The sequence below is a fragment of the Aethalodelphis obliquidens genome, unplaced genomic scaffold (genome assembly GCF_003676395.1).
Source record: "Aethalodelphis obliquidens isolate GAN/ISIS:26980383/991018 unplaced genomic scaffold, ASM367639v1 scaffold98, whole genome shotgun sequence".
In the NCBI taxonomy this organism is placed as follows: domain Eukaryota; kingdom Metazoa; phylum Chordata; class Mammalia; order Artiodactyla; family Delphinidae; genus Aethalodelphis; species Aethalodelphis obliquidens.
This window is the reverse complement of record NW_020838042.1, coordinates 1,224,287-1,251,944: the sequence shown is the minus strand read 5'-3', so window position 1 is coordinate 1,251,944 and position 27,658 is coordinate 1,224,287. Positions and strand designations below refer to the sequence as shown.

At 38.4% G+C, this 27,658-nt stretch overlaps 1 protein-coding gene across 4 annotated transcripts in view; it reads left to right on the top strand.

Annotated features, from left to right (window-relative positions):
* DMD (dystrophin) overlaps positions 1-27,658 on the top strand; it is a 2,234,319-nt gene that overhangs the window by 1,867,999 nt on the left and 338,662 nt on the right. For all 4 annotated transcript variants that reach the window (XM_027096086.1, XM_027096084.1, XM_027096085.1 and 1 more), the window contains 2 exons: positions 9,353-9,473; positions 10,100-10,368. In XM_027096086.1, the coding sequence (XP_026951887.1) occupies positions 9,353-9,473; positions 10,100-10,368 (390 nt within the window). The remainder of the gene's footprint in view (positions 1-9,352; positions 9,474-10,099; positions 10,369-27,658) is intronic.

The window sequence follows — 27,658 nt, the reverse complement described above, 5'->3', positions numbered from 1 at the left end:
CTATGAGAGAAAGCAGAGATTCAGGGATGACTCTGAAGTCTGTGGTTTGAACAAATGGGGAAATGATGATGCCATTTATGGAAACAGGAAAGACTTCAAAATGATCATGGATGAGGGTGGGGTGTATGTGGAGAGAAACAGGAGTTCCATTTCTGGATTATGTTGATAGAAACAAATGGCCTGATTCAGAAATTATTCACCGCTTACACTTGACAATGTCAAATTTTGGCCGAGCCTCTGGAGAATGGATATTAATTAATTTTTCACAGGATTTCCTGATAATCCATTTATCTGCACTATTGCTTCAGAGAGAATTTCCAAAATTTAGGGTTTAGGCTCAACGACCTAATACCTAATTCTCTAAATGACCCTAGGAGCAGATTGAATTTTCACCAGTGATTTTTCAGGGTGAGCTCAGAGTTTAACAACACTATTGTCTGTAGGAAGTGACTTCCCCAGTGGTTGTCGGAAGCAGCTCAACCTCAGGATTAAGAGTCAAACAGCTGTGCATGATGCTGCGTGGGCACTAACTATTCCTCCACGGTATCACAGATCTGCAAGCGGGCTGGACTCTCTGCTAGCCCATGCCCTTGATCTCAGAGAACACAACTTTTTGTTTAAAACACTTCCAAAAGATAAATCTCAACAGGAGCTTGTTAAACATATTTCCCCCCTTAGATACTCCGAAATGTTTTTTCATTCAGTAAAATTAGATATTTTTTAAAATAATTTCAGGCTTGAAATATGTCCATTTACTTTTTCAAACTTGCTTCAAATTGATTTAATCTCACTTATAAATTAATATTGTTGTTCATGTTGTTGACTGTCTGAAACAGTGCTTAGATGTACCTGAAACAATGGCTAGATGTGTCTGATACCATGATCCCTTATCGTCACTTTTCTTCAGAAGTAGAGTAAAAATAAGATAAACTTTTTTCATCTTGTCTAAAGATGATGATGTAGTCAAACTCATAGAAGCAGAGAGTAGAGAGGTGGTTGCAAGGGCCTGGGGAGAGGGGGAAATGTGGAGTTGTTCAACAAGTATAAACTTTCAGTTATGCAAAATGAGTAAGTTCGTGAGGTCTACTGTGCGACCCAGTGCCTGTAGGTAACAGTATTGTATCATGCACTTAAAACTTTGTTAAGTGGGTAGATCTCATGTTACGTGTTCTTAGCACAATAAAAAAAAAAAGATGATTGTGACCTTTTCTTTATAGCCCATATGTCCCATTTTCATAGCTTCTCTAATACCAACTATGTCAAATGAATATTAAGTGAACCCTTTGTCTTTCTGGGGTTTTTTTGTTGCCACTTCTGGCAAATGTCCTTCTTCCTAAAATCCCTATGAATTTGTCTTAGATTCTTAGAGGCAAAATTTCTGGTACTCCAGTTAACCACATTTGGATCTTGCCTTTTTCCATGATCTTGGTTTCAAATTAATTGAGCAATGTTTGTCCCTAAATCAGCAGTTAGTCATTAAAATATTTCTGATGTGCTTGAGACTCAATAAATACGGTGGCTCTTAAAATGAGGAAGGTCATTATGGCGAGAGAACGATTTCAGCAACGTTCTTATCAGAAGTAAAAACAATATAGGAGGCATACAGATAAGGTAGAAATAATATGGAAACTAGAATGATAATATAGGATGACAAAACTAAAATACCGATCAATTTGTGGAAATGACTGTGTTACTGTCCTTGTCCTATGCGCACTCAGTAACCATTTATTGAGATCACTTTAACCGCCGTTGGATCACTTTATTTTTTTTCTTTCATTTTTAAAAAATTTTTATTGGGGGTATAATTGATTTACAATGGTGTGTTAGTTTCTGCTGTACAGCAAAGTGAATCAGTTATACATATACGTGTATCTACCCTTTTTTAGATTCTTTTTCCATATATGTCATTACAGAGTATTGAGTAGAGTTCCCTGTGCCCTGTACTGTACAGTAGATTCTTATTAGTTATCTATTGTATATATAGTAGTGCGTATGTGTCAGTCCCAATTTTCCAATTTAGAGTCTGTCTGTTCTCTCATCTCCTAGCTAATGCAGGCTAGAGGAAAAGCCCAACCAGCAGTTCAATAATGGAGCTTCCGAAAGTATGGACGTGAACATCTCTAGAGAAGAAATCACTAGGATTACGAAGGCAGGGTTAATAGGGCCTCCTCTTGAGGAGAATCCACCTAGTGACTCAAAGATTACTCTCGGCTTTGGATCTGGAACCTAAGAGTAGACCCAGAAAAACATCTCTCCGTTTTCCCCAATAGACAGCATTCATTTTTTTCTCTCTCTTAATTCACGAAACCAGGCTTCCACCCTCGAGCACCAACTGCATCTAAATCCAGCTGGCCTCCATATAACACACTCTGGTTTTCTACCTGGGTGTTCTGTTATTTATTCAACAGTATTTATTGATTACTATATGCCAAGCTATGGCTCTAATTCTTAATATTAGTAATGAAAGACTATCTCAAACTGCCACCATGTAACAGGCCTGTGGCCAATTAATGATCTAAACGTGTTGATCATGGAATTTTAGAACTGGATGTTAGAACTTAGGTAAGGCACTTAGCGAACCTCTACATTTTACAAATGAGGATGGGAAGGCTCAGAGAGATTTTATGACTTGTCTTAGATCATGCAACCAGGTTTTGGCCCGGCCCAGACTTGAACTTTTGGTGTCCTGCTACTCAGGACAGTGCTCTTTTCACCACTTCAGTCTGCCTCTCAGGATGGTCCTGTAAAGTTCTGCTAATAAATGTGGAGATAACGTATAGTCATTCCTTCAGATTTCTAGTCCAAATGACACAGATATAGACTTGCCACTTCAGTGGGAATATAGGTAAAATTCAGCTCCGGGGAAACTATACACTGTACATGGTTGAAAGAGATCTGTTTTGAAAGGTAAGGGCTTTAACTTACATCCTTAGTTATAGGACCACTGTCTCTAGGTGAAAGCAGCATAGCTTATCTCTCTCTGATGTCTGTACCTGTGCCCAGACTTCTCTTCCTGCTCCTCTCTTCCCTGAGGTATCTCACGCAAATCAGTATCTCACCCTTCATCCCCTCTATACATGGTTCTGAGCTACTGTTTATGTATTATTAGGTATTTGTGGTAATAGTCACCCTAATTTTTTTTTCCACAAGTAGGACAGACAGAAAAAAAAAAGAAGAATCACTGACTTGGTTCTTTATCACTTTCAGGTTTTTTATTTCTGATCTGCTTCATAGCCATTAGGATTTTCCACCTTTGTGGCTTCCAAATTTTTTGTAATTCAGAGAACTTCTATTTTTTTGTTCTTACTCACTTTCAGCCTGGCTTAAAATGAATGAACAGTGACTTGGTTCTTCTCTGTTACTTTCAGGTTTTTTAAGTTTCTCATTTGCTTCATGGTCATTAGGATTTTCCACTTACGTGTCTTCCACATTTTTTGTAATTCAGGAAACTTGTTCTTTGCTCTTACTCAGTTTCAGCCTGGCTTAAGAATTTCAGGGTTTGGATTCTAAGTGACTAACGAACTGATGGCCTTAGGTACATCCTAACTTATCTGTACTTTACTTTGCATTGGTAAGACATTAATTGAATAAAAATATGCTTTTATACAAACATACCCACTCAGCCAAACTGTTGACTCCTTAAGGACAAAGATTAGGTCCCTTCATCTGTACTGCCTTATACATAATAGATTCAAAATAAAGTTTTGTGAATGAATGAATGAATCAGCAAGCAGTGAAGTCACCCAGTTGGTTAGTATTTGTGATGTATAAATACTGTCCATCAGACAGTGTAACCTTCACGATAAAATGGATTGACCTTGGGATTTGCTGCTACTGTAATTCTGTAGTGCACGATTCAAATCAGCTACTTTCGTGAACCTTAAGAAGCTGAAGGAAAATTATCAGTTTAGTATGCCTAACTTTTTCTCATTTGTGAGATAGAATAGTATTTTCTTTTCACCGAGGTACTCTGCGTCTTTAGTAGTTCCTTCGAATTCTTCCACATCACTATTTCAGAGCCTTGGGCCTGGCTATCTTAAAATGGGAAAAAAGAAGGTATGGGGGAAAAGATGGGTTTTAAAGAAAATAACTTCGTCTGTTCAAAAGATTCAAGAAGTAAATATCTTAACATTTGAATATTGACATCGAATTAGGGTAAAGATACACTCTGTATGTGTATGGGAGAAGGGCTTTATATCTGATAGCTTTTTCACATCAGCACATGAATGAACCAACCTATCTGATTTAAAATATTAATTATAATCTATGAGACAAAAATCAGTATTGTATATGAGTATGTATTTTCCCCAGTGTCATTCAAATAGACTTTTTTTGAGAAACAAGACAATTATCAAAGAGTTAAGGCTCTTGACGTTGAATGTTGTCATTGTTTAAAAATGGCTCCATTTTCCTTTTAAAACGTGGTGAAATGTTGTAACATTCAGTGTATGGTAAGTTGATCAGATATTGAAAAATCTATTTTTCATTATTTTAATGCAACATCTTCATGGGGTTTTTTAATTGTTGTCTTGTTGTTATTATTTTTACTACATAAGCCTCTCTCTTTTAAACTCCGTGCTACAAGGACCAACGATATCCATTGCCTACAACAGAGTCTGGTACATAGTGTAGGTGCTCAAAATTTATTACATGAATAAATGGAAGAGGACCTTTCATATAACCGTGTTTAACATGACGTTCCTATTTATAGTTTTTTTCTCCCTCTTTTTCTGGGGTGTTTACAGTTGTTTTATGTGTGTGTTTAGTCTAAATCTTAAATTCTGAAGATACAGTCACTTAACCCTCTCTTCCATCTACTTTCTTTTCTTAATTTCTGGCAACGATGTGAAAATAATGGTGCTTATGTCTTTGTAACGACAGAACTTCCTTTGTCTTTTCTTTCGATTCATCTTAATCCTCAGTGACTCATATTTAAGAAATGAACTGTGCAGCTGTGGTGGAGCTAAGCCCTTGGCAACAACTCGAGGGGCAAACAAGTGGTCTCTCACAATGGATGGGTGGTCCTTAGCCTTGAATTATTTGCTGTTCGGTTTTAACAGTGGAATTGCATCATCAAACAGTGTCTTGAACTTTTTCACTTTGATGGGACCTTTAAGATCCATTTCCTTATTTGACGGACTTTGCTCCAATAATTATCTCCACTTTCCCCCGAGGTCTTTAATATATTCTTCTCTGCTATGGTGACCAACTGTCCTGGTTTGCCTGATGCTGTCCTGGTTTCAGCATTGAAAGTTCCGTGTCCTTAGTACCTGGCAAACAAGGATGGTTGCTTATCCATCTTTCAGTCTGTGTTCAAACCATTCCCATACTAAAAAGAACGTATCTCTCTTTGCCTTGCGATCCTCTCTGTCCTGTCCTCCTCTTTTCCCTGAAATGTTATCATTTGAAATGCCTCCTCCTTCTCTCACTTACTCCTCAACTAAACCTGTTTCCAAGGCTACTGCCCTCCGCCGAAATGGCTCTCACCGAGTCTGATGAACACTTCTCAGTGCTCATCTTGCTTTACTTCTGTGTCATGATTGGACACTCTTGGTCACTTTATTCCTCTCAAACTCTCACTCTCTCTTCATTACTTTTACATTCCTTATTTCCCCCAGTCTTCACACCTATCCAATCCTTTTCAGCCTTTCATTGGATCCAGTTCCTCTGTCTGCTCATTACATTTGCATCTGTGTTCTCCAGAATTTTCTTTTCCTCTCACTCCACTGAGCAATCTCATCTACTTACGTACTTTTAATCCTTGCCTGTATGCATAATCGTAGGCACTCAGTGGATATTAGCGTAGTGAGTGAATGACTCCTACATCTCATTTCTTCTCCCTAAACATTGGATTCGAAACTTGTTTCCTGCTGGAAAGAATGTTACGTCTCCAAGCCGAGCATATCACATCCTCTTATTCTGTTCCCCATACAGACCCCCCTCATAGGAGCCTGGGATTTTAATATTCATCTTTATTAATTTTATGCTAAATGTGCACATGAGGTGTTCTGGATCAGAGACAGATCTCCTTGACTTACTTTACAGTAACTATCATCCCTACCTTCCACCCTCTGTTCAAACCTTACCCCTAAGGAGACGTGGTGAGATCTGATGAAAATTTTCTCACATGAGTGGCTGGGTGGGTGCTCCGTAGGAAAGTAACCAGGAAAAAATGATTTTTCTCTGCTTATAAAGGAGAGATAAGCAATTGTCGTCTTCTCCCCCGAAAGGGTCTCCTTGGAAACGTGATGGGCCTGAGTCCCAACTCCAACTTGTCTAGGAGCCAGCTAGCCCCATGCATCTCAGGTTTTACAACCTAGAAATGTCTCCAAGGTCTTGGCTTTATATTTTCGAAATGTAAATACCTACAGAGATAGCTACTCCAGTCTTTCTGACAACTTGGAGCTTAACCTAGGAAACTACTCCGGGCTATAACCATTTGGCCCTCTGGATCAGAGAAATTAACTAGACAAATGACTACAGATCTAATTCCCATAGTATGGGAAGGTGTTCACGAGGCTAGAACTTTTTATAGGTGTACTGAGAAATCCAGGAGAGTTTATTTCCTCACTTTTAGTTTAATTGCACCCAGCGTTCACTCCTTTACTCAGCCTAGAAACTAGGTGTCATCCTTGCTCCTCCCCTTCTCTTCTCTAGCATCTATTCGGTTACCAAATTCCCACATCTCTACTCTCTAAACATTTCTTTTCTCTGTCTGTCTCTTTTTTTGCCCTGGTACCATTGCCCTGGTTCAGATCCTCATAATCTTTCGCTGAATTCTTGCAGTTGCCTCCTATTTTCTCTGATTCCATTTCTGTCCTTCTCAAATACATACTCTGTACTAATGTCAGAGAAATCTATTTGAAACGCACACATGCCCATGCCACTCCCCTGCTTACATCCCTTCAAAGGCTCCTGGTTACCTATGAGACAGCACCTAGACTTCTTAGCAGGGTATATATGGTCATAGGTTGAGGTTCAGATCCTGACTTAAAGGTCTAATACAGTTTAAGATAAGGACAGTACCCTGCTTCGTCTCTGGATATGTCTTCTCTTTGTACTTTATCTTCTAGAAACACTAGCCTACTTGAGATAATTGTACATGCAGCACTGAATTAGCCCTCTGTCTTTGCACCTGCATTTTCGTCGTCTTCTTCCTCTAACCTGCTTTTCCCTGGCTAACTCATCATGTTCATGCTTTAGAATTCTTCTTGAATACTATCTTCTCCAAGAAGCCTTTCCCAATTTCCTTTCCCATATTATGCAAGCCTCTAGCACTTTCCACATTGTGTTGAAATTATTTACATGTTCGACTCTTCCACTATTTACGTTCCTACACAGGAAGGGCTGTTTTGCATTCAACTTTGCATTTCTGGTCTTTAGTCTAACCACTGACACATAGTAGTTCAATAAAGGGAGCCATTATTATTTTTATAATTAGTAATATCAGTATCAGCTTCCTATTGTCAAGTCCAAATGGAGAGACAAAGTAAAATAATAATTTCCTTGAAGCTAGAAAAATTAGGTGTTTGAAAAAAATACAGGAATACAAGAAATGTATACACATATACATTCACGCGTGTGTGAGTGCACACGCACGGACACAAACACAGAGATTACAAATGAAATATTAGAGGGAAAATCAGCCTTACATGTAAGCAAAGTAAATAGCCCACCTACTCTGTATGATTTCAAGGGTGCAAGAATATCCTACTATACAGAAATTACATCCCTATCCACAGGCTGAATCCTAATATTCCACTTAACGAATTTCATTATTTTGGCTCAAAAACCTTGCCTCTCTCTACTAAACTGTAAATAACTTGGAAGGTGAATCATTTTGCAAAGTATCAGACTCAGGATTCCTTTGAATGGTGAACACCATTAGGATTTTATTTATAAATGTGTCCTACATTCCACTTCTAGAGCACTCCTGTGACATGATACATCTGAAGTTTAAAGGAGATACTGCTAAGTTTTCTCCCAGTAACAGAGCACGGTTTAAATTCAATAGGCAACATGACTAAAAATAGGATAGAATTGAAAAAAGATATGAATAATTAAGCCCTAGATCAGGGCAATTATTATTACTGTTGTTTTTGTACCGGTCTTTTAGCATTTATGTGATATTTAATACTTTAATTAACATCTTCCCTTCTGAGATAGCCGAATCTGGGTCAATAACTATCTTCAGTGGTTTCAGAATATCTGTTAATTTATCCTAGCCTCTCAGGATGTCTCACAACCCTTAGCACTTGGTTATATATGAACTTTATTGTTTTCTTTGTTTCTAGTGTGTTAGTTTTCTCCCTTCTTTTGGTTCAGAAACTTCTTGAAGGCAGAAAGTGTGTGTTTTGCTTTTCTTTTAATCCCCTGTATTAAAGAAGATTACAGATTAGAGATTAAAATTGATAACTAATTTAGATGACCTCAAAACACCTGTTCTAGGCTCACTCTTTTATAGAAACTTGTTCCCACAATTTCTACCTTCAGTATACCTCAAAACATTTCTCCTGTTTACAAAGAAGTCACAATGGAAAATGTAATGGGTATTTTTCAAAAGCGTTGAGTTTTTACTTAGTTTTTTATTAGTTTATTCATTATTAGTTTTTATCAGTTTACTATTAACACATCATTATGTTCATTGTCAGACATTTCGACAGAATTAACTGGTGATTATGAATTAGATCGGTTGTGTTCTTTTGGGTGTGTGTGAGTTTCATTAGCCCTGCTAGGCTCTTTTTTTTTTTTTTTTTTTTTTTTGGTCTTCATTGCTGCATGTGGGCTTTTTCTAGTTGTGGCGAGCAGGGGCTACCCTTCGTTGCGGTGCGTGGGCTTCTCATTGTGGTGGCTTCTCTTGTTGCGGAGCATGGGCTCTAGTCACGCGGGCTTCAGTAGTTGTGGCGCACGGGCTTAGTTGCTCCGTGGCATGTGGGATCTTCCCGGACCAGAGCTCGAACCCGTGTCCCCTGCATTGGCAGGCAGATTCTTAACCACTGTGCCACCAGGGAAGCCCCCGCTAGGGTTTTGCAATATCTATCTTACAACTTTAGCTCCAGATTTCCAGTTTGGTATTCAAGTTATATAAATAAATCACTCATCTTAATTAAAGGACGTTAACATATCTTGAAAGCTCCCCTATCCTCTCCAGAATAGTTTTACAAACACAGTGTTTTCCTAATTAAAAGAAAGATCTGTCGAGCCTTCTTTATCATTTTATGACTGTCAGTTTATAAATAAAGGAGATAGAAATTGACCTGGGAATTTCGTAACCAAGTTCTGAGCACCCAGGATTAATTTTGAGAAGAATGCCACAAGCCACATAAGCATTTCTTTTCATCTCATTTCACAGGCCTTCAAGAGGGAATTGAAAACGAAAGAACCTGTAATCATGAGTACTCTCGAGACTGTACGAATATTTCTGACAGAGCAGCCTTTGGAAGGACTAGAGAAACTCTACCAGGAGCCCAGAGGTAATTGAATGTGGAACTGTAATAACATATTGATGGAAGGATCAGTGGTGACAGAGTGACCCATCCATTCTTGCTGGCAGTGTCTGGATAGCTCTCATCTTTTCTAGGTTAAATAGAATCAATTCAAATTAAACCTTGATGTTGAAAAAGAAAAAGGAATTATAAAGCAGCATGCATAAATCTGTTTGCACATTCATAAATAAACATTGAAAGAGATTAGCGATCAATTATTGAAACATTTAGAAAATAAGAAACAAAAGAGATAATCTGTGAGGAGGAAATTTATTGTCACAAAGACTGCAAGCTAATTTTCAATTTAAGAGCCTGCCTGAAGTAAATTAGAGCTTGTGGTGTGCATCCTAACGTTTTTCTACTCAATAGCTTAAATGAATCTTGGATTATCTGATTGATATAAAGTAGAACAGATTCACTCAGGAAGACACGGCTTCAGATGTGCTAAACTATATCAAAATGTACGCCACAGTATAAAGGAGCCATTAATCGCAGGTTGGCCTCTTCTTAAAGTGTACTCTTTCTTTTTTCCAGTGTGACCTTTTGAACAATGTTTTCTTTTTTTTAACACGAAAATGAATGTGGCCTAAAACCTTGTTGTCTTACCAATTTAGAGCTGCCTCCTGAGGAGAAAGCCCAGAATGTCACACGGCTCCTACGAAAGCAGGCTGAGGAGGTCCACACTGAGTGGGAAAAATTGAACCTGCACTCAGCTGACTGGCAGAGAAAAATAGATGAGGCCCTCGAAAGACTGCAGGAACTTCAGGAGGCAACGGATGAGCTGGAGCTCAAACTGCGCCAAGCCGAAGTGATCAAGGGATCGTGGCAGCCCGTGGGCGATCTCCTCATCGACTCCCTCCAAGATCACCTCGAGAAAGTCAAGGTACCATCTACTGCTTGGCTTCAGGGCCCTTTGAGAGATTCAAAACAGGTTCTAATCTGAACTCATTTGCAGTATTTTCTTCTCACCAAGTTAAAAATAGGGCCCTTAAACATTCGAAATCTTTCACAAATTCAGAGTCTTCTGGCACATGGTATTTCCTCTAAGAGAAGATAGTGATCTAATCATGTCTGTCTTCAGTAATACAAAATGAAATATTAAGTTACAGGGCAAAAAAATCATTTTGATTTTGCTATCAGGGAGTTAAGTGTACTAAAATTGTCTGATGTACATGTGCACGTGTGTGTGTGTATTTGTGGTTCTTAGTATCAGAGTAGGGAAAACTACAACATTTAATCAGGAGCCAGGAGTCCAGGTTTGGGCCTTTTTGCTAACTGAATTATGTGCCTTGGGTGAGTTACAGTACTGTGAGCTGAGACCAGTGATGCTGCCCTTCCCTGAGAAGGCAATGCGTACAATAGAATTTTGAGTTGGATTAGCCCACTGCACATATTAGGAAATATCACTCTATATTTGCAATACTGTCCATGAGACCAAAATTAAACTCCTTTATGGCACAAAGATGATAAATGTATTTATAAAGAAAAAAATATACATATTTAGGAGGATCCTTTTGAAAACCAGCAACTTGAAACATCTTTTGTCTATTTATCTAGTGTCAAAACTAACCAAAGTCCTCCAAAATCCAAATGCAGAAGTGAAATCCTCACCTGCATTTGGCATGTTTACCAGCCCCCTCATTCTGGAAGGTCTCTTCTCCCTTGGCTTTCATGATACTGTTTCATCCACATTCTTCTTCTTCCTTTATTTTCCTCAGTTCTGAAACTCTACCCCACCCTTCAGATGTTGGTACGCCCAAGTTTCTAACCTTAGCTCAGTTCCCTTTTTATTCTATAAATCCCTTAGCTCAGTTCTCTTCTTAAGGTATAAATGCTCCCAGTTTGAAATGGCATGGATGGTGACAAATCTAAATTCCTAGTCTGAATCTCTTTTCTGATCTGCTAACCCATATGCCATTAGGATTGAAATGCAACCATTCTGACAGCAAGTCCGTTTGTCCTCCTGTTTACCCATTCCCCTACCGATATCCCTTTTTACCTGCCCTTTCTTCTGTGTTTCCTCTTTCAGTTACTGGATCATAATCCAACAAGTTGCTCAGGCTAGAAACTTGAGGTCCATCCTTAAATCCTTCTACATTTTCACTGACTGCACTTGGTTGCTCATTTTACCTCAGAATATCTCCTTTATATTTTCTTTCCTCTTTTCAACCAACGTCCTGTTCTAGTCCCCAGCACCTGTATACAGTCAGGTTGTTTTATTATACATCCTTAAATCCCATTCCCCAGTCAGTGCAGCTGGCATATCACAAACACTGCATTTTAAATATTTGGTTAGTGAATGAATGAATGAACCGTTTCTTTATTGATATTTCTGTATTTCCATTCTTTCCCAACTCTAATCCAAACCCTTTGCAGGGAGCTGCCTGCCTGACGACGAAGTCCAGTGAACGCAGAGGGCAGGTGGCCCTGTTTCTTCCTAGCCCTGGCTTAAATTTCTGACTGTTGCTCCTGTCCTCTAGGCCATTCAGGACACACTGACCACACCCCCCTTTACACAAATATGCCATCTTTTTTCATAACTCTCTGCCTTTGCATATGTTCTTCTCTCTGCTTGGATCAGCCCACCTTATCTGCCTGGTGAACTTCCACTCAGCCCTCAAGGCCCAACTCAGAGGGCATCTGCCCTTAGAGTTTTCCCTGTCTTCCACCCCCAACTCCCGCCAAGCAGGAGGAACTGCCCTTCATTCAGTGCTTTCATAGGTCACCGCACATGCCTAAATTGTCACACTTAAACTTCACATGTATTGTGGCAAGTCACTTCTGTATTTTTTTTCTTCCATAGAAGGTGAGGTTCCTAAGAGCAAGGATCATGCTGTACGTCTTTGAATTCACAGTTCCTAGCACAGTGCCAGCAACATATAAGGAATCCAGTTCAGCTTCTTTTTATTCCTTCACTCAACAGTTGTTTGTGAGCTACTATAAAATGTGCTATACGTGTAGTTATAAATGAAACAGACTCGGTCTTTGTCCTCATGAAGCCTACGGTCTAGTGTTGAATTGAAAAGCTCTTCATTATAATAGTAGGTGAAGATTTAAAAGGAGATGAAAAATTTGACTCTAACTTCCAAAATATCTTCACCGACATTCTACGACCCCACGTCTAATACTTAAAGCAATGGTTAACATTTCTGTGTACATAAAAATTAATGTTTTGAAATGTATTACCTATTTAGCATTAAAGATACTGAATTTTGTCCAAAAATATAGGAACTAAATTCTGAAAAATTTTCCCCCAAATGGCAAATAAAAGAATGTCCCAAAGGAAGTAAATTAGTTAATAAGTCAAGTGGCTGAATGTCTAGGCTTGAGAGCAGACATAAAGGCTGCATTCTGAGCCGTATCTGTCACACAGGAGCATTAGCAGGATAATGAATATGGATGGAGAATGTATACAGCGTGACTTAATAACAAAAACTAACTAAAAGCAGAACAGCTCAAATATCAGCTGGTCCTTACCCAACCCTATTTGCGGTCTTCTTTTCAGTTCCCCTCTCTCATCTGTTCTTGATCCTAAGACGAATTTCATTTCCCATATACCCTAATTGGTAAGACCTCATTCTGATCCCAATAATAACAAAACATGTATACATTAAACGTTTGTTTAAAAAGAGCTTATGGGGCTTCCCCGGTGGTCCAGTGGTTAAGACTCTGCCTTCCAGTGCACGGGGCACGGGTTCCATCCCTGGTCGGAGACCTAAGATCCCACATACTGCGGGGTGCGACCAAAATTTAAAAAAAAAAAAAAAAAAAAAAGAATATGTGTGTACTGGTCATAATAGATTATTTTGGTTTCTGAACCAGTATTGTACAAATATTTTATGCATATCTTAAAACTATAGATTATATGAATTCATATATATTTATTTCCCTTCAGTAGTGCCTCTTCATTTTGCAATGGGAATGAAAACCCCTCTTTTTTCTGTTGCATCTCAGTGGTACCAGATTTGAAACTCTGAAACTTTCGTGTTGGTGGTTTATAAGGAGTGAATTCTATTAACTAAAACTTACTTTGAAAAGAAGAAGAAGAGTACCGAAAACCACTATTCCCATTTTTCTACTCAGCAGTTTAAGCCCTCAGAGGCTCCACGCTGTAGGGAACTCCAAACGGATAGCTAGGCAGGTAGCCAGAAGAATATTTTATATACCCGTCTCAGTTTGTTTTCATCACCCCAGTGACTGTCTCATAATATCCACCTCCATTCGGATCTCATTTGTTAAAGAAGTTGTTATTTAAGTAACTGTGGAATGTGTGTTTCTGTGGGATTTAGCATTACCTCATTTCATTAGCAAATGCGGCTTTTGGGTTTGGAGAATGGATAAAACAACTAAGTCCTGGGACACTATGGATATGGCGTGATTACTAGTAATCATCTTTAGGACAGTGTATATAAAATAAATCAGGAGAAAGGAACATAATGTTAATATTGACTATTCGGCTCACTAAGAGAATCTCACCCTTCCAAATATAGCTTCATAGGAATAACCACTAGAATAAAATTTAAATTTTAAATGCCTCTTTATTTTTAAAATTCATGATTCATACTGCTTATCAAATATTTTAAGGGCAGAATCATGATTTCTCACTTTACTGGAAATAACACCAGTGCTTATGTGACTATACAAATGTTCTTACTTTCCTTGTAGTAATGGGGAATGAGAATAACTCCTGGAATCACTAAGTGTTCTACATAGATCTATAAGTGGACCATATGTAGCTTTTAATAAAGTAGAACAACTTTTGCAACTAAAGTCTACATATGACATTTTTGTTCTTAAGAACAATTCCTGTGTGAAAAAGTTCATGGGAGTTGTTGTTTTCCCCAGTTGTCTCTTTGTCCTAATCTACCATGGTTTTTAACACAGATTGCTACATCGTTCTTAAGCCGGAAACATTTCACTGCCCTTAGTTTGCCAGTTGACTTGAAACACAGTTTTTCACACACCATGATTAGGCTATCCCAGGCTGCCATCTTGGGATATGCAAATTTGTCACATCTATGTAGTTATGCATTTTACGTTTTTGTTTTGCTTTTTAATCAGACTCGCAACTTACAGTTTTTACTATGAAAAGTCAAGGACAGGGACTCTGTGAGTTTTTCCTTAAAGTTCTTACAACAAAATATTTTAATTAGACCTTTTTGGAATTATAATTGAGAATAATGTAGTGGTGTGTGTGGTAGAAGAGGAACTATGATGATGAAGCCGCCATGCCATCCTGACTGACTTTATGTTCAAACGTTCACATCTAAAAATGTAAGAAGAGGGCTTCCCTGGTGGCGCAGTGGTTGAGAGTCCGCCTGCCGATGCAGGGGACACGGGTTCGTGCCCCGGTCCGGGAGGATCCCACATGCCGCGGAGCGGCTGGGCCCGTGAGCCATGGCCGCTGAGCCTGCGCGTCCGGAGCCTGTGCTCCGCAACGGGAGAGGCCACAGCAGTGAGAGGCCCGCGTACCGCCAAAAAAAATAAAAAATAAAAAAAAATAAAAATGTAAGAAGAAAACTGGCAAATGCTTCTCTTCAGACTACCTGTGGCTTGGTTTATCTGAGAAATTTGTCAAAGAAATGCTATCTCAGAATTTGACATTGAGAAAACCAAGTATGTTTCCTCCTGATAGGGAATGTGAAATGTGATGTAACATATTAGAATTTCATATTCACCTTCAGAAGCCGGAAGCTTTCAGCCATGTTCACGTAACTATATCTTCCCTTACTGTTTTTCTCATCTTAACCCTGGTTCTAATATGTTATTATAATTTTATCAATTTTGTTACATTTGTCATTTATATGAGTTGACCTTAAATCCTTTCTTATATATGAGTTTTATAGAGAAAGTTCATAATCCTTTCTTACAGAGATAGGGGATGCCATCACAGAGCAGCCCTTAAAATGATTCAAAATACGTAAGCTCTCCCCACTCTGAATAAAGGATCGATATCTCCACAAGGAATAAGGTGTACTACCTGTAGTAGGAAAAGGAAAGCTTAGTCATATTTTGTTAATTGTTATTGGCTACAAATGAATTGCTCTGTGGAGGCTTTTGTTATCGTTTTTATACGAATGCTGTGTGTGCTATGTAAGCCTTTGATGGAGAAGAAAACGCAAACAAAAAAGATATAATCCTTTATAAATCTGGGTTAAAAATGGAACTGATGCCTGTCCTATGGAGTAACTAGGGTTTTATCTAGTTTTCAAAGCACACAATTGTGATTTTTTAAAGCATAGGATTTGGCCTTTAATATCTGGGAATATATCTATAAGAAGGCATATTATAGTAACTCTCACTTATATACTTCAAAAGTATAGTATTTATTTTTTAATAGAGTGGTCATTGTTGGCCTAACTAGAGCTTAGAAACTAAAGTAGGAATTAATCATCTTAAATTTCCTAACCAAATTATTTGTCCGATGTAAAACTAAGTGTAAGTTAGTGTTGCCAGGAGAGCTTATTACTTAGTTGCCATGTATTCGCTCTCATTTCCTGCTTTGTTTATAAAGTTAAAGGCAAGTTACTTAGGGTAGCAATGTCAAATCACGTTCCTTACCCAAGGCATCTGACTTTAGGGAGTGCTGTGTGTGTTTTTAAAGCCCCTACCTCGATTTAGGCAAACAGAGCCTTCCTTTACCATGCTATTCCCATCCTGCCTTTGAAACTTCTGAAAAGGCAGTGCAGAGTAATTGTTTCAGACATCTGATTAGCATACTTTGAAGTGCATATAAGTTCTTTTTCAGTTTCATTTGAACCCCAGCTGTCTTCACCGAAGTCTATAATCAATCTGAATTAAGTTGTCCTACTTCTCCTAATAAGTCTCTTATTGAGTTCTGCATCAGCCTCTTAGGGAGACTTAAAAGCTAATGCATGTAGAATTGCCATGTTCTACTAATTCATTTGTCAGCTCTCCAAATTCCAAGGAAAACAATTGCAAAGACTATTAATTTGGCTCTTCATAAACAACTTACGTAAGTGTAGTATACATTGGAACCAAGCAAATGATTTAAAACAGTGTGTAGGAGGAAATAAGTTGATGACATTCAACACTGCTTTCTTTTTGACTTTTTTTGTTTGCGGTACGCGGGCCTCTCACTGTTGTGGCCTCTCCCGTTGCGGAGCACAGGCTCCGGACGCGCAGGCCCAGCGGCCATGGCTCACGGGCCCAGCCGCTCCGTGGCATGTGGGATCTTCCCGGACCGGGGCACGAACCCGTGTCCCCTGCATCGGCAGGCGGACTCTCAACCACTGCGTCACCAGGGAAGCCCTTTTTGACTGTTTTGAGATGCCCTCCACATTCAAAGCACAAAGCCATTTGTTTAATAAGAGAAACATCCTTCTGCTCTTACTTTCATAAATAAGATAATTACTGAGTGAACTTTGCTTAAAGGTAGGAAGAGGCTTTAGAATAGTAGGAAAACGCACATGTTCTTTTTATTACTGAACTTATTTTAATTTGGACTTCTTTGTATTCCTTTGATGGACTGTGATAAAAGAAGGAGCTAGAATTGGTTACCATTGTTACTGCATTAAATCAGAGTTGTACAGCTCTTCTTCTGGTCATGGAATATTTAGGAGAACATGGCTAATCAGAATGTTCAGCTAATGAGTTCGTCTGACATTATTCTACTAAAGAAATATTTAATTAGATAATAAAAATTCCTCCAGAGAATATCATCACCCTTCCTACTATTTGAAAACAACCATGTCAAAAACTGATCCTTTAATATGCCAATCCTGTTTACTGTGGATTTATTCCAGAAGCTTTGTTTGTGGCTGGTAGTGATTATAAACAGTATTCCTCAAGCCTCTTGGGTAATAAAAGACTATTCAAAACAAAAACTTAAGTCATATAGTATCAGCATTAACAGATCTAAAAACTCAATCATTCATTCATCTATGATACGGTTAAAACCTGTACCCAGAGAAATCTGATCTCATTACAGAGTGTGAATGTTTATTTCATGAATAAAATCGTATTGGGAGTTGTTATATTAACGGCATCTTAGTTTTCCTGAGAATATTATTATTTAGCACCAAGCTGAGAGAGCAAGAATTTGTATTAGCTTGCATGTATGGGTGTCTGTAACACATTAACTAGAAATAGTTTAAAAATGTGAGTTATTTAACTAAAATTCCATATTTCCTTAGAAGATGGGAGCACACAGTCAGTATGTATTTTTTTAATTCATCTTTATTGGAGTATAATTCCTTCACAGTGCTGTGTTAGTCTCTGTTGTACAGGACATGGAAGCAACCTAAGTGTCCAGCAACAGATGAATGGATAAAAATGATGTGGCACGTATATACAATGGAATATTACTCAGCCATAAAAGGAAACGAAATTGAGTTATTTGTAGTGAGGTGGATGGACCTAGAGTCTGTCATACAGAGGGAAGTAAGTCAGAAAGAGAAAAACAAATACCATACATTAACGCATATATATGGAATCAGTATGTATTTTTATTCTCCTTTGACATCTACCAAAGTTGCAACGAGTTTAAACTTCACAATTATGTTACTCTCCTACCAGAAGCACAACAAGGAATGATTTGAGAACAAATAGCCCAAGGAGTGGGCGCCTATTGTGTTCCCGTCATACTTGACAATTACAATTTTTAGAATTACACAGCTAACATTGACACCAATATTATGCCTTATGCAATCTTACCTTAACTAAGTTAAGCCATGGCATTGAGTAGTTGTTCTTGGTTAACCAATTTTCTGAGTATTATGGGAACACATGTGCCTATGGTACTAATGTAACTCTTATTTTAATGGGTCCTGAGAAAAGTAAACTTTTTCAAAAAAGATCTTTCCGTACTAAACTAATATTTTTAGTTATAGTTTACAATTACTCTGGATTTTTCTATCAGCAGTACTTGTCAAAAGCAGTGCTTCTCAAACTTCTCTACTTCAGTTCTCTTAATGGCCAAGGAGATGAAGCTGGGCGTCCTCCCCTTCCACCTGTTTACCTCCTTTTCCCACGAGCATGAGTTTTCTGTGATGTTTATTTTTTAAACCTCGTTTCAATTTTGTAATCTTCTCCAAAATGGATTTGTTATGTTTTAATATAAAGATGTTTTCCTCCAACATATTAAGTAAAATGAATCCTCCAGTATATTCATCTATGGGTATGAAAGCATAATTTGAGAAGCATGATAGAAAAAATTGCCCAATTTGTGCTGGCTTCATCTTTTCCCAACAACTTCTTTCTTTTATGTGCACATACACAAAGAGTAGATCCTTGCCGTTTCAAATGTATCGTTCGCACTTTCATCTGATCATTGTGATTCAAAAGGTCCGTGACATGTAGCTCTTTGTGATTTTGAACATATATTCTTTGAGGCTTTTGTGCAGCAGTCACTTAACTAATGATTTAACTGGTGTTATAGGTCAGGTTCCCTGGAAGCAGACCCTGAGAACAGGGGTCTGGGTGCACAGGTAGACGGGCTGCTTTCAGGAGAAGCCTGTGTGGCAGTTACGGAAGCATAACAAGGAAGATGAAAGAGTCGAGCAAGCATGCCATCTCAGGCAAAATCTAGCTTTGTGTCTTGATTCAAATGGAGAAAGCTCTGGAGTATGAACCACACAGCAGAGCTGGTCTTTTATACCCCAGCCAGTCATTGTATGCTAGTAAACATTTATCCGCTAGCTCTGAGGTGAACACTGATTTGTAGTGTTTTCCAGTTGTCGTGGCGTAAATACCCCCACCGTGGCTGATTCAAGCTACCAACATGACCTCACCGAAGGCAGACTTGGGAAGAGACACACACAATTGACTCTTGGGCTCTGCTCCAGCACTCCACTGGCTGTGGCCCACCACTAGAGACATGGGTTACCTCCCAGGCCAGGAGTGTGTGTTACCTCCTGGGATAGGGGGCTCCTATCAGCAGAGATCACCTTTCTGAAGAAGAGAAGCAGCTGTGAGACATTAGTAGGCGACCATCATAGCAGCTGGGGCATGGATGCGCAGGCCAGGAAAAGTGTCCCCTACAGCAGTAAGCGAACCTAGTGCTCCTCTCAGTCTCCGTGTCTCAACGTGGCCCTTTCAATGCTGTTTTGTTCTTGCACGTGCAGTAATTCTTTAGAGGTGATGAAAATTTTGTTTCTTTGTGAAAAATCTACCCTCCCCCTGCCCAACCTACCTCCTAGGTACTTATTGGATTTGGTAATAGAAGAGAAGAGTTCATGGAAATGTCTAGGAAAGTAGGGATTGTTAGTAAAGAAAATGGCTTTATAAGCAATTTTGGCTTCATAGTTATATCATCTCTAAGTGTCTCTGTTGATCAGATATTTGTCAATTTGAGGATTCTAGGTATTCAGACATAGTCATTGAGAATGTCAAGAATTTTCTGTGGCAGTGACTCTCACCTTAGTGTGCATCAGAATCACCTAGAGGGCTTGTGGAAACCCAGACTGGTGAACCCTTTCCCCAGAGTTTCTGGTTCACGCGGTCTGGAACAGGGCTAAGAAGCTGGTCCAGGGACGCTTTGAGAAACATCATTCTATAGTAAAACTACAGTATATATATAAATATATAAATACATATTTGTTTATTGTTAGTAATTCTCCAATTATAAATAATAAATATATCATTTGTTATTTCTTTTATATTTAACCACATCCAGAACATTTAATTTAAAAATGCATGCAGGCACATGGCCTCCTGTGAGAGTGATTGATAGTTGAGGTAGGGAGCAGAGTTTCACTCTGAAACCTTGAAGTGAATAACGGCCTACTCTTTCTGAATCTCGTGAAAGACATTCACAGTTATTTATTCCAGTTTTCTTGTTGGTATTTTAATGGCACTCATACAATTTTTGAGTTGCTTCAAAAGACTTAGAACTTAACTTGCCTTCCCACTCTTAATACTTTAAAATTAAGATATTTAGTCACATAATATTCACTTTGTTTAAATGTTATCATATTTACCAATAAAAGCAATTAAATTTTAAAATACTCCTCATAATTTTCTGCCAAACATACTGATTATAAACAAGTACTTTACAGAGTTTCTGAAGTCGAGGCCATTCAGAATAGTTGAGACTATTCAACTTTTTAAAATTAAAACCTGCTTGCTAGGTGTGAATAGCTGATAACTTATTCAGGAATTCCTACATTTTCTAATTTATCTTGTCAAGCCACTGAGGCTCTGTGTTCATGATGGGAGGGTGTATGCTTGTGTGTAGAAATGGAGATGGATATGGGGTGAAACTGGGAGAATGACTGGGAGAAAGTAGGAAATAGTCTTAACTGCAGTAATTGGGGAAGAGGGATTTTTTTCCCCCCAAAGGTGGTGCAAAATCACTCTATTAAACGCCTGTGAAAAAGTTTATGGTTTTGGTATAGGGTGAGTGGCATATGTGATGAAAATTCTCGGTGAAATATAATAGCAACAAATATGCTAAAATATGCTTTACCATTAAACAAGCAATATTTAAAACAAACGCTCCCCCTTATCCTGGAATCTTGGGGGGACAGGGGATGGAAATAAAGGAAATTTTACATTAAAAGTAATTTGATTAATGTTTAATGTAAAAATGAAATAGCTATGTATAAACCCACTCAAGTATACATTAAATAATTGAGTTAACTGAATTAGGCAGAGTAAGGGCACATTGATTTTCAGTGTTTTCAGAAATTGGTCCACATATCACTGTTATGCTTTTGTTTGTAAGCTTCAATATTTATTACGTTTCCACAGTGTGTTCAGCCCTGAAATGTCAAACTCTCTTAACCAGAATGAGGCTGGAGAATGTAACACTAGGATAGATTTCTTCTCCTTTTAAAGAATTGATTTTTTATGGTGAAGTTTTTTTCTTCATATGGTTAAGAGCCTGCTGGTCCTATTTCAAAACACTTATTTTTAGAAGTCTTGTTCCCTGAGATGCCACATTATTATAGACTCAGTGGGCTCATTTGGAACTTTTCCCTATCGATATTCAAATTGTATCATCGTGATCTTAACATGGCATATTAAGCAAGTTAGCAAAGAGGATAAAGTCAGTTTATCAGCAATATATGCCGAAGTCTATTGATTAAATAGAAACTAAAGTAAATGAGGGGTAAGCAATATATTGGTTTGGTTTTTGGAACTAGAGACAAGCCACCACTGAGTTTCATTTTATTTCCTTATTTTCCTACTCTTAAAGGCTTTTACCCAGTTTGGAGTCTGTACATTGCTGTGAACCTACATCTTATTAGGTCTCATTCAATGATACACCCATTGAATTGCCCCGTGGTTTCAGGCCCTTGGCTGCCCAAGGTCAAGTAGGCCACATGCACCAACATTTCACCTCCTTCCCCCACTACTTGTCAGTTAGCCCTTGGCTTCCAGTATTTCCAGCAGAGAAAGGCTAAAGCCAAACTAGAATGGTTCATTGTTTGCAACTTAACACGAACACCATACTACAAGGGTTATCCAATATAATGGTGAATTTTGTACGTCCAATAAAGCATAAGGTTAGAAGAAATATAAGCTAATCAAATGAGCATAAGTTCTGTTGATCCTTTGACTTACACAGTGAATAAAATATTACCTTTGGAACCACCCTGACATTTTGTTATAAAGGTTAAAGGAAGATGTTTACAAGGTTGTCTCAGTGTAGAAATTGCCTGCAGGTTGGGATTGAGTGTCCTGTGCAAGATGGGTCTTAAAGAAATCTGACCCACTTTGACTTTCAAAAAAACCTTGAATTCTTACTGAAAAGATTGTGGGATATTTTTGAAAAGATTTTAAACCCTTTTTTCAACTGAAATAGTACTCCTCTTTAGAGAATCAATACAGCATCATTCCTACAGATTTTTGAGGATACTAAGTCACACTTTTTTTTTTTTTTTTTTTTTTTTTTTGGCCACGTTGTGCAACGTGTGGGATCTCATCTTAGTTCCTGGACCAGGGATTGAACCCATGTCCCTTGAGGTGGAAGCACGGAGTCTTAACCACTGGACCGCCAGGGAAGTCCCACGCTCCTTTTTTGCAAAAGAAAACAAAAATCTATTACTGTTAAAATCTGGTATCTTTTCCCCACACCCCCTCCAGCATTTATTGTTTGTAGATTTTTTGATGATGGCCATTCTGACAGGTGTGAGGTGATACCTCATTGTAGTTTTGATTTACATTTCTCTAATGATTAGTGATGTTGAGCATCCTTTCATGTGTTTGTTGGCAATCTGTATATCTTCTTTGGAGAAATGTCTATTTAGGTCTTCTGCCCATTTTTGGATTGGGTTGTTTGTTTTTTTGTCATTGAGCTGCATGAGCTGCTTGTATATTTTGGAGATTAATCCTTTGTCAGTTGCTTCATTTGCAAATATTTTCTCCCATTCTGAGGGTTGTCTTTTGGTCTTGTTTATGGTTTCCTTTACTCTGCAAAAGCTTTTAAGTTTCATTAGGTCCCGTTTGTTTATTTTTGTTTTTATTTCCATTTCTCTAGGAGGTGGGTCAAAAAGGATCTTGCTGTGATTTATGTCAAAGAGTGTTCTTCCTATGTTTTCCTCTGAGAGTTTTATAGTGTCCGGCCTTACATTTAGGTCTTTAATCCATTTTGAGTTTATTTTTGTGTATGGTGTTAGGGAGTGTTCTCATTTCATTCTTTTACATGTAGCTGTCCAGTTTTCCCACCACCACCACTTATTGAAGAGGCTGTCTTTTCTCCATGTTGGTGGGAATGTAAATTGATACAGCCACTATGGAGAACACTATGGAGGTTCCTTAAAAAACTAAAAATAGAATTACCATATGGCCCAGCAATCCCACTACTGGGCATATACCCTGAGAAAACCGTAATTCAAAAAGAGTCATGTACCACAATGTTCATTGCAGCACTATTTACAATAGCCAGGACGTGGAAGCAACCTAAGTGTCCATCAACAGATGAATGGATAAAGAAGATGTGGCACATATATACAATGGAATATTACTCAGCCATAAAGGGAAACGAAATTGAGTTATTTGTAGTGAGGTGGATGGACCTAGCGTCTGTCATACAGAGTGAAGTAAGTCAGAAAGAGAAAAACAAATACCATATGCTAACACATATATATGGAATCTTTAAAAAAATGGTTCTGAAGGGACTTCCCTAGTGGCTCAGTGGGTGGGACTCCTCGCTCCCAATGCAGGGGGCCTGGGTTTGGTCCTTGGCCGGGGAACTAGATCCCACATGCATGCCACAACGAAGATTCCACATACCACAACTAAGACCCAGCACAGCCAAAATAAATAAATAAATATATTTTTAAAAAAAAATGGTTCTGAAGAACCTAGGGACAGGACAGGAATAAAGATGCAGATGTAGAGAATGGACTTGAGGACACGGGGAGGGGGAAGGGTAAGCTGGGATGAAGTGAGAGAGTAGCATGGACATATATACACTCCCAAATGTAAAATAGATGGCTAGTGGGAAGCAGCCGCATAACACAGGGAGATCAGCTCGGTGCTTTGTGTCCACCTAGAGGGATGGGACAGGGAGGGTGGGAGGGAGACACAAGAGGGAGGGGATATGGGGATATATATATATACACATACACCTGTTTCACTTTGTTATACAGCAGAAACTAACACAACATTGTAAAGCAATTATACTCCAATAAAGATGTGAAAGAAAGAAAGAAATTATGAGCAAAAAGAATTTTTTTTTTTAAATCTGGTATCTTAGTTGAATACTAATCCGTTTTTTTAAAAGGTAGATTTGGCCAATGACTTAATTTTTTTTTTGAAATAACATTTGAGTCCATTGATTTAACAGCTTGATACTTAGACACTTTTGCATCCATAGTAATTTATTCATCATTCACATGTACTTAAGTGGACGTTATCATGATAGCAGTTGTCATAACAGAACATAACAGGATATGGATTTAGATCTTACCTGAAGATGTGATCAGAAAAATCAGAGGAATATCTTGAAAGTAAACTTCTCAAAGTATGGTGGAAAAAAACGAAGAACAAAGTAAACTCTTGACTCCACTTAAGTAGCTAGATCTTTCACACACACACATACATATGTTTAGATAAAAATAATAACCGCTAATTTATCTGGAGGCGAAACATTGCTTTGAAGTAAATACATAAGACTTTCTTTTCAGCCTAGGAATACGATGAAATAAAGATGAACCATTATAAAAAAATTTATCAATCTAATTTTTAAACATGCTGTTGCATAGATTTTAATGAAGAAAATCTATTTTATGTTCCTTTCATTTCACATTAAGTAGTGGAATATTTTCTTCTTTGTTGTTTCATTTGTAAGAAGGAAAGACATTTTGGAAAGACTAAAAACATTTGTTAAATTCAGGAGCTACAGTAGTCTGAAAGTAAAACTAAAAAATTATGGAAGAGCATTTTACAATCATTTTCAGCCCTCTTCCATTTAATTCTTTCTATCTCGGCTCTTAGAAAATTTATGTTCATCTCGGATTCAGTTCTGCTTTAGTATTTCTAAGTTGATAACAATATATTGAATGAAAAATCAAATCAGCAAAAATCCTTTTTGTTTCAGTAGTGAGTACCTTCCCCATAGAACTAAAATAAATGTGTCCAGTGTATAGCAAACTGGGTGTAGTATATTGCATAGGTAATTCACAACCCTGGATTCCTCTATTAGTTATTATTCCTACGTGCAGAGGTAGCCTAATTTGTTTTAATGGAAAAAAAGAATCTCGTGGGAACTGCTATATACAACACGATATACGCTGTCCTCCATTTTCTGGGTCCAAAATGTTGCATTTTATAGCTTTGGACAGATTTTGGCTTGGAATTTGTTTCTTTATAAACCTTTATAATAAGTCATCATTTAAATGAAATTATGTTCTTTAGAGTTGAGCTGTAGCACCGTAGGAGCTTGGTCTACTTTGTGCCCTGCTTTATGCCTAGTGCTTGGAACATTCCCTGGCATATAATGGGTCCTCAGGAATATTTTTTTTGGAATGGGTGAATAAGTAAACATCTCTAAAAGCACAGGGCAAAATGCCTTCTTCCTTTAAAAATTATTTTACAGATAACCTGCTCCCATTTGCCACCATCCTGTTGCTAGCAACTGTTACTTTGTGCCTGAATCTCCAAACGCTCATTGTCAATTGTTCTCCTTTCTGAAGTGGCCACTAGCTTACACTCACTCCTCGACTTGAAATTTTCCAGTTGAGCATGCCTCCTTTGCACTTTTCAAGCCCTGCGACACAACTTCTCATAGCATGATTACATTGTTTTTTAATAACCCACTAAGTTGTCTCTCTCCACTAATGATTGTGAACCCATTGAGAGTTCCATTTTCCCAGTGCATAGTAGATGTATACATAGTACATAGTGCATATAAAACAAGTGTTTTCAAGTGAGTAGTAATTAAAATCTAACAAAAAGGATTGTTGACAGTATGCCATTCCCCTTTGCAAAAACCTTCATTACTGTGCTGCAAAGCTCAGCTCATTCAAACCCACCACCGTCTTGCTCGAAGAACACGCCCATGCTTTTTCTTCCACAACTGCCCTGTACCTCATGCTTCAACTTATTAAAGACTATTTGCACCTCCCCAAAGACATTAAGCTTTCCTACCTCTTGCCATTTGTTCAAGCTCTGAACAAATAGCTTTCCTCCTCCCACCATGCTGCTTCTTCCTTTGTGTTTCATGTACCTACATCCCAATGTCTAGTTCAAGGAGCCCTTACAAAGCTACATGATAGAGGAGTGAGGAAAGACAGATTTACCCCAGGGTGATATTAGAAGTTGGTGCCAAAGACTCAGCTACCCGAGAAAGGATTTTAGTCAATCTTAGTCTGTGGCTTTCTCTTGGATGAATTTATAACCCTCTGCTTTGCCAAGTCTCCCTGAGTTAGACTCAACAGGGCTCGTGTGACTTGGTATTCCCCACATTGTGGGACAGAATGCTTAATTGGTTGCAGGTGGAGTAAAAGAAGGAGAAATAGACCCAACCTCCTCGTTCATCTTTGCAACAGCCCGGGTGTGTCCATGTTACACTCCTCTTTTTACCCAAGAAGAAATGCGTGAAAAATAATTTGTAAATAAACTTTTTGTTTAGTGGAAAACCACAGAAATGAGAGAGGGTGGAGAGAGACAGAGAGAGAGAGAGAGACAGAGAGAGAGATGGAGAGAGAAACAGAGATCATCCGTAATCTCACCTTCAGCATCTATAATCTCATTCCCTACAAGTGCCTCTTTGGGCAAAGTAGAAAAAGGTACCTCTTTCATCGAAGAGATCTCCAGCCCTGTGCCAGAGTTCACCAGTTCAGTAGTGGAGCCCAGGTTGGATTTCAGTCCCCTTGTCTCCTTGGCCAGGCCACTATATACCTCCAAATGGAGACCCCGCTGTGTAGCCTTCTCATCTTTTCCTGTATGAGTATTTTTAAAGCTTTTATTCAGTCTTGCCAAAATGCCCTGCAGAAGGCTACACCACGTGTATCACTACCAAAAGAACATATTTTCCTTAAATAGATTACTCCCCCTTTTTTTCCCACTTGCTTCATTTTTATAAAAACCCCCTGGTTAGTACCAAAAACTTGAAAGTTACATTCCTGCCCAGAGCGTTAGAGATACTTCGGAAATTAGTGTATGCTCCAACATAAATCGAGTAATAGATCCAAAGAATTCAGATACAGAATCTGAAGGAAATAAGCAGGTTTCTCTTCTTTCACTTAGGAACCCAGCATCAGATTTCTGTAGGAAACTGTGTTTATGAAGCAGTTCGAGAATAGCTGTTAATCTAAAGTATTAGTACCTAATTCTCTCGACTGTTTATTCTTTAATAAAATGTATTGAGGGATTATCATGTACTAGGTACAGGCATACCCTAGTGAAAAAATAATATCGAATGGCCTTAATAAAGGTTAGGGTCTTGTGAAGGGACAGATAATGAATTAATACATAAGCAAATAAGTAGCACTTACAAAGTGCGATCGGTGCTAAGAAGGAAAACAAGGTTCTGAGAGTGAGAAAAATCGGGGGACCTTTCTTCAGATAGGGCAACCAGGGATGGGCTGTCTTTCATGGTCACAGGAACTGAGACCTGAGTAGCAAAATACAAGTCAGCTAGGCAGAGGATGCCAATGGAAAACTCCAGGCTGAGAGAACAGCGTGCAAAGTCAAGAATAAGTTTGGGGAGTTCTAGGGATGCAGCATCTTCTAAGTTCTTGTTAAAAGTGCCAGATTCTCAG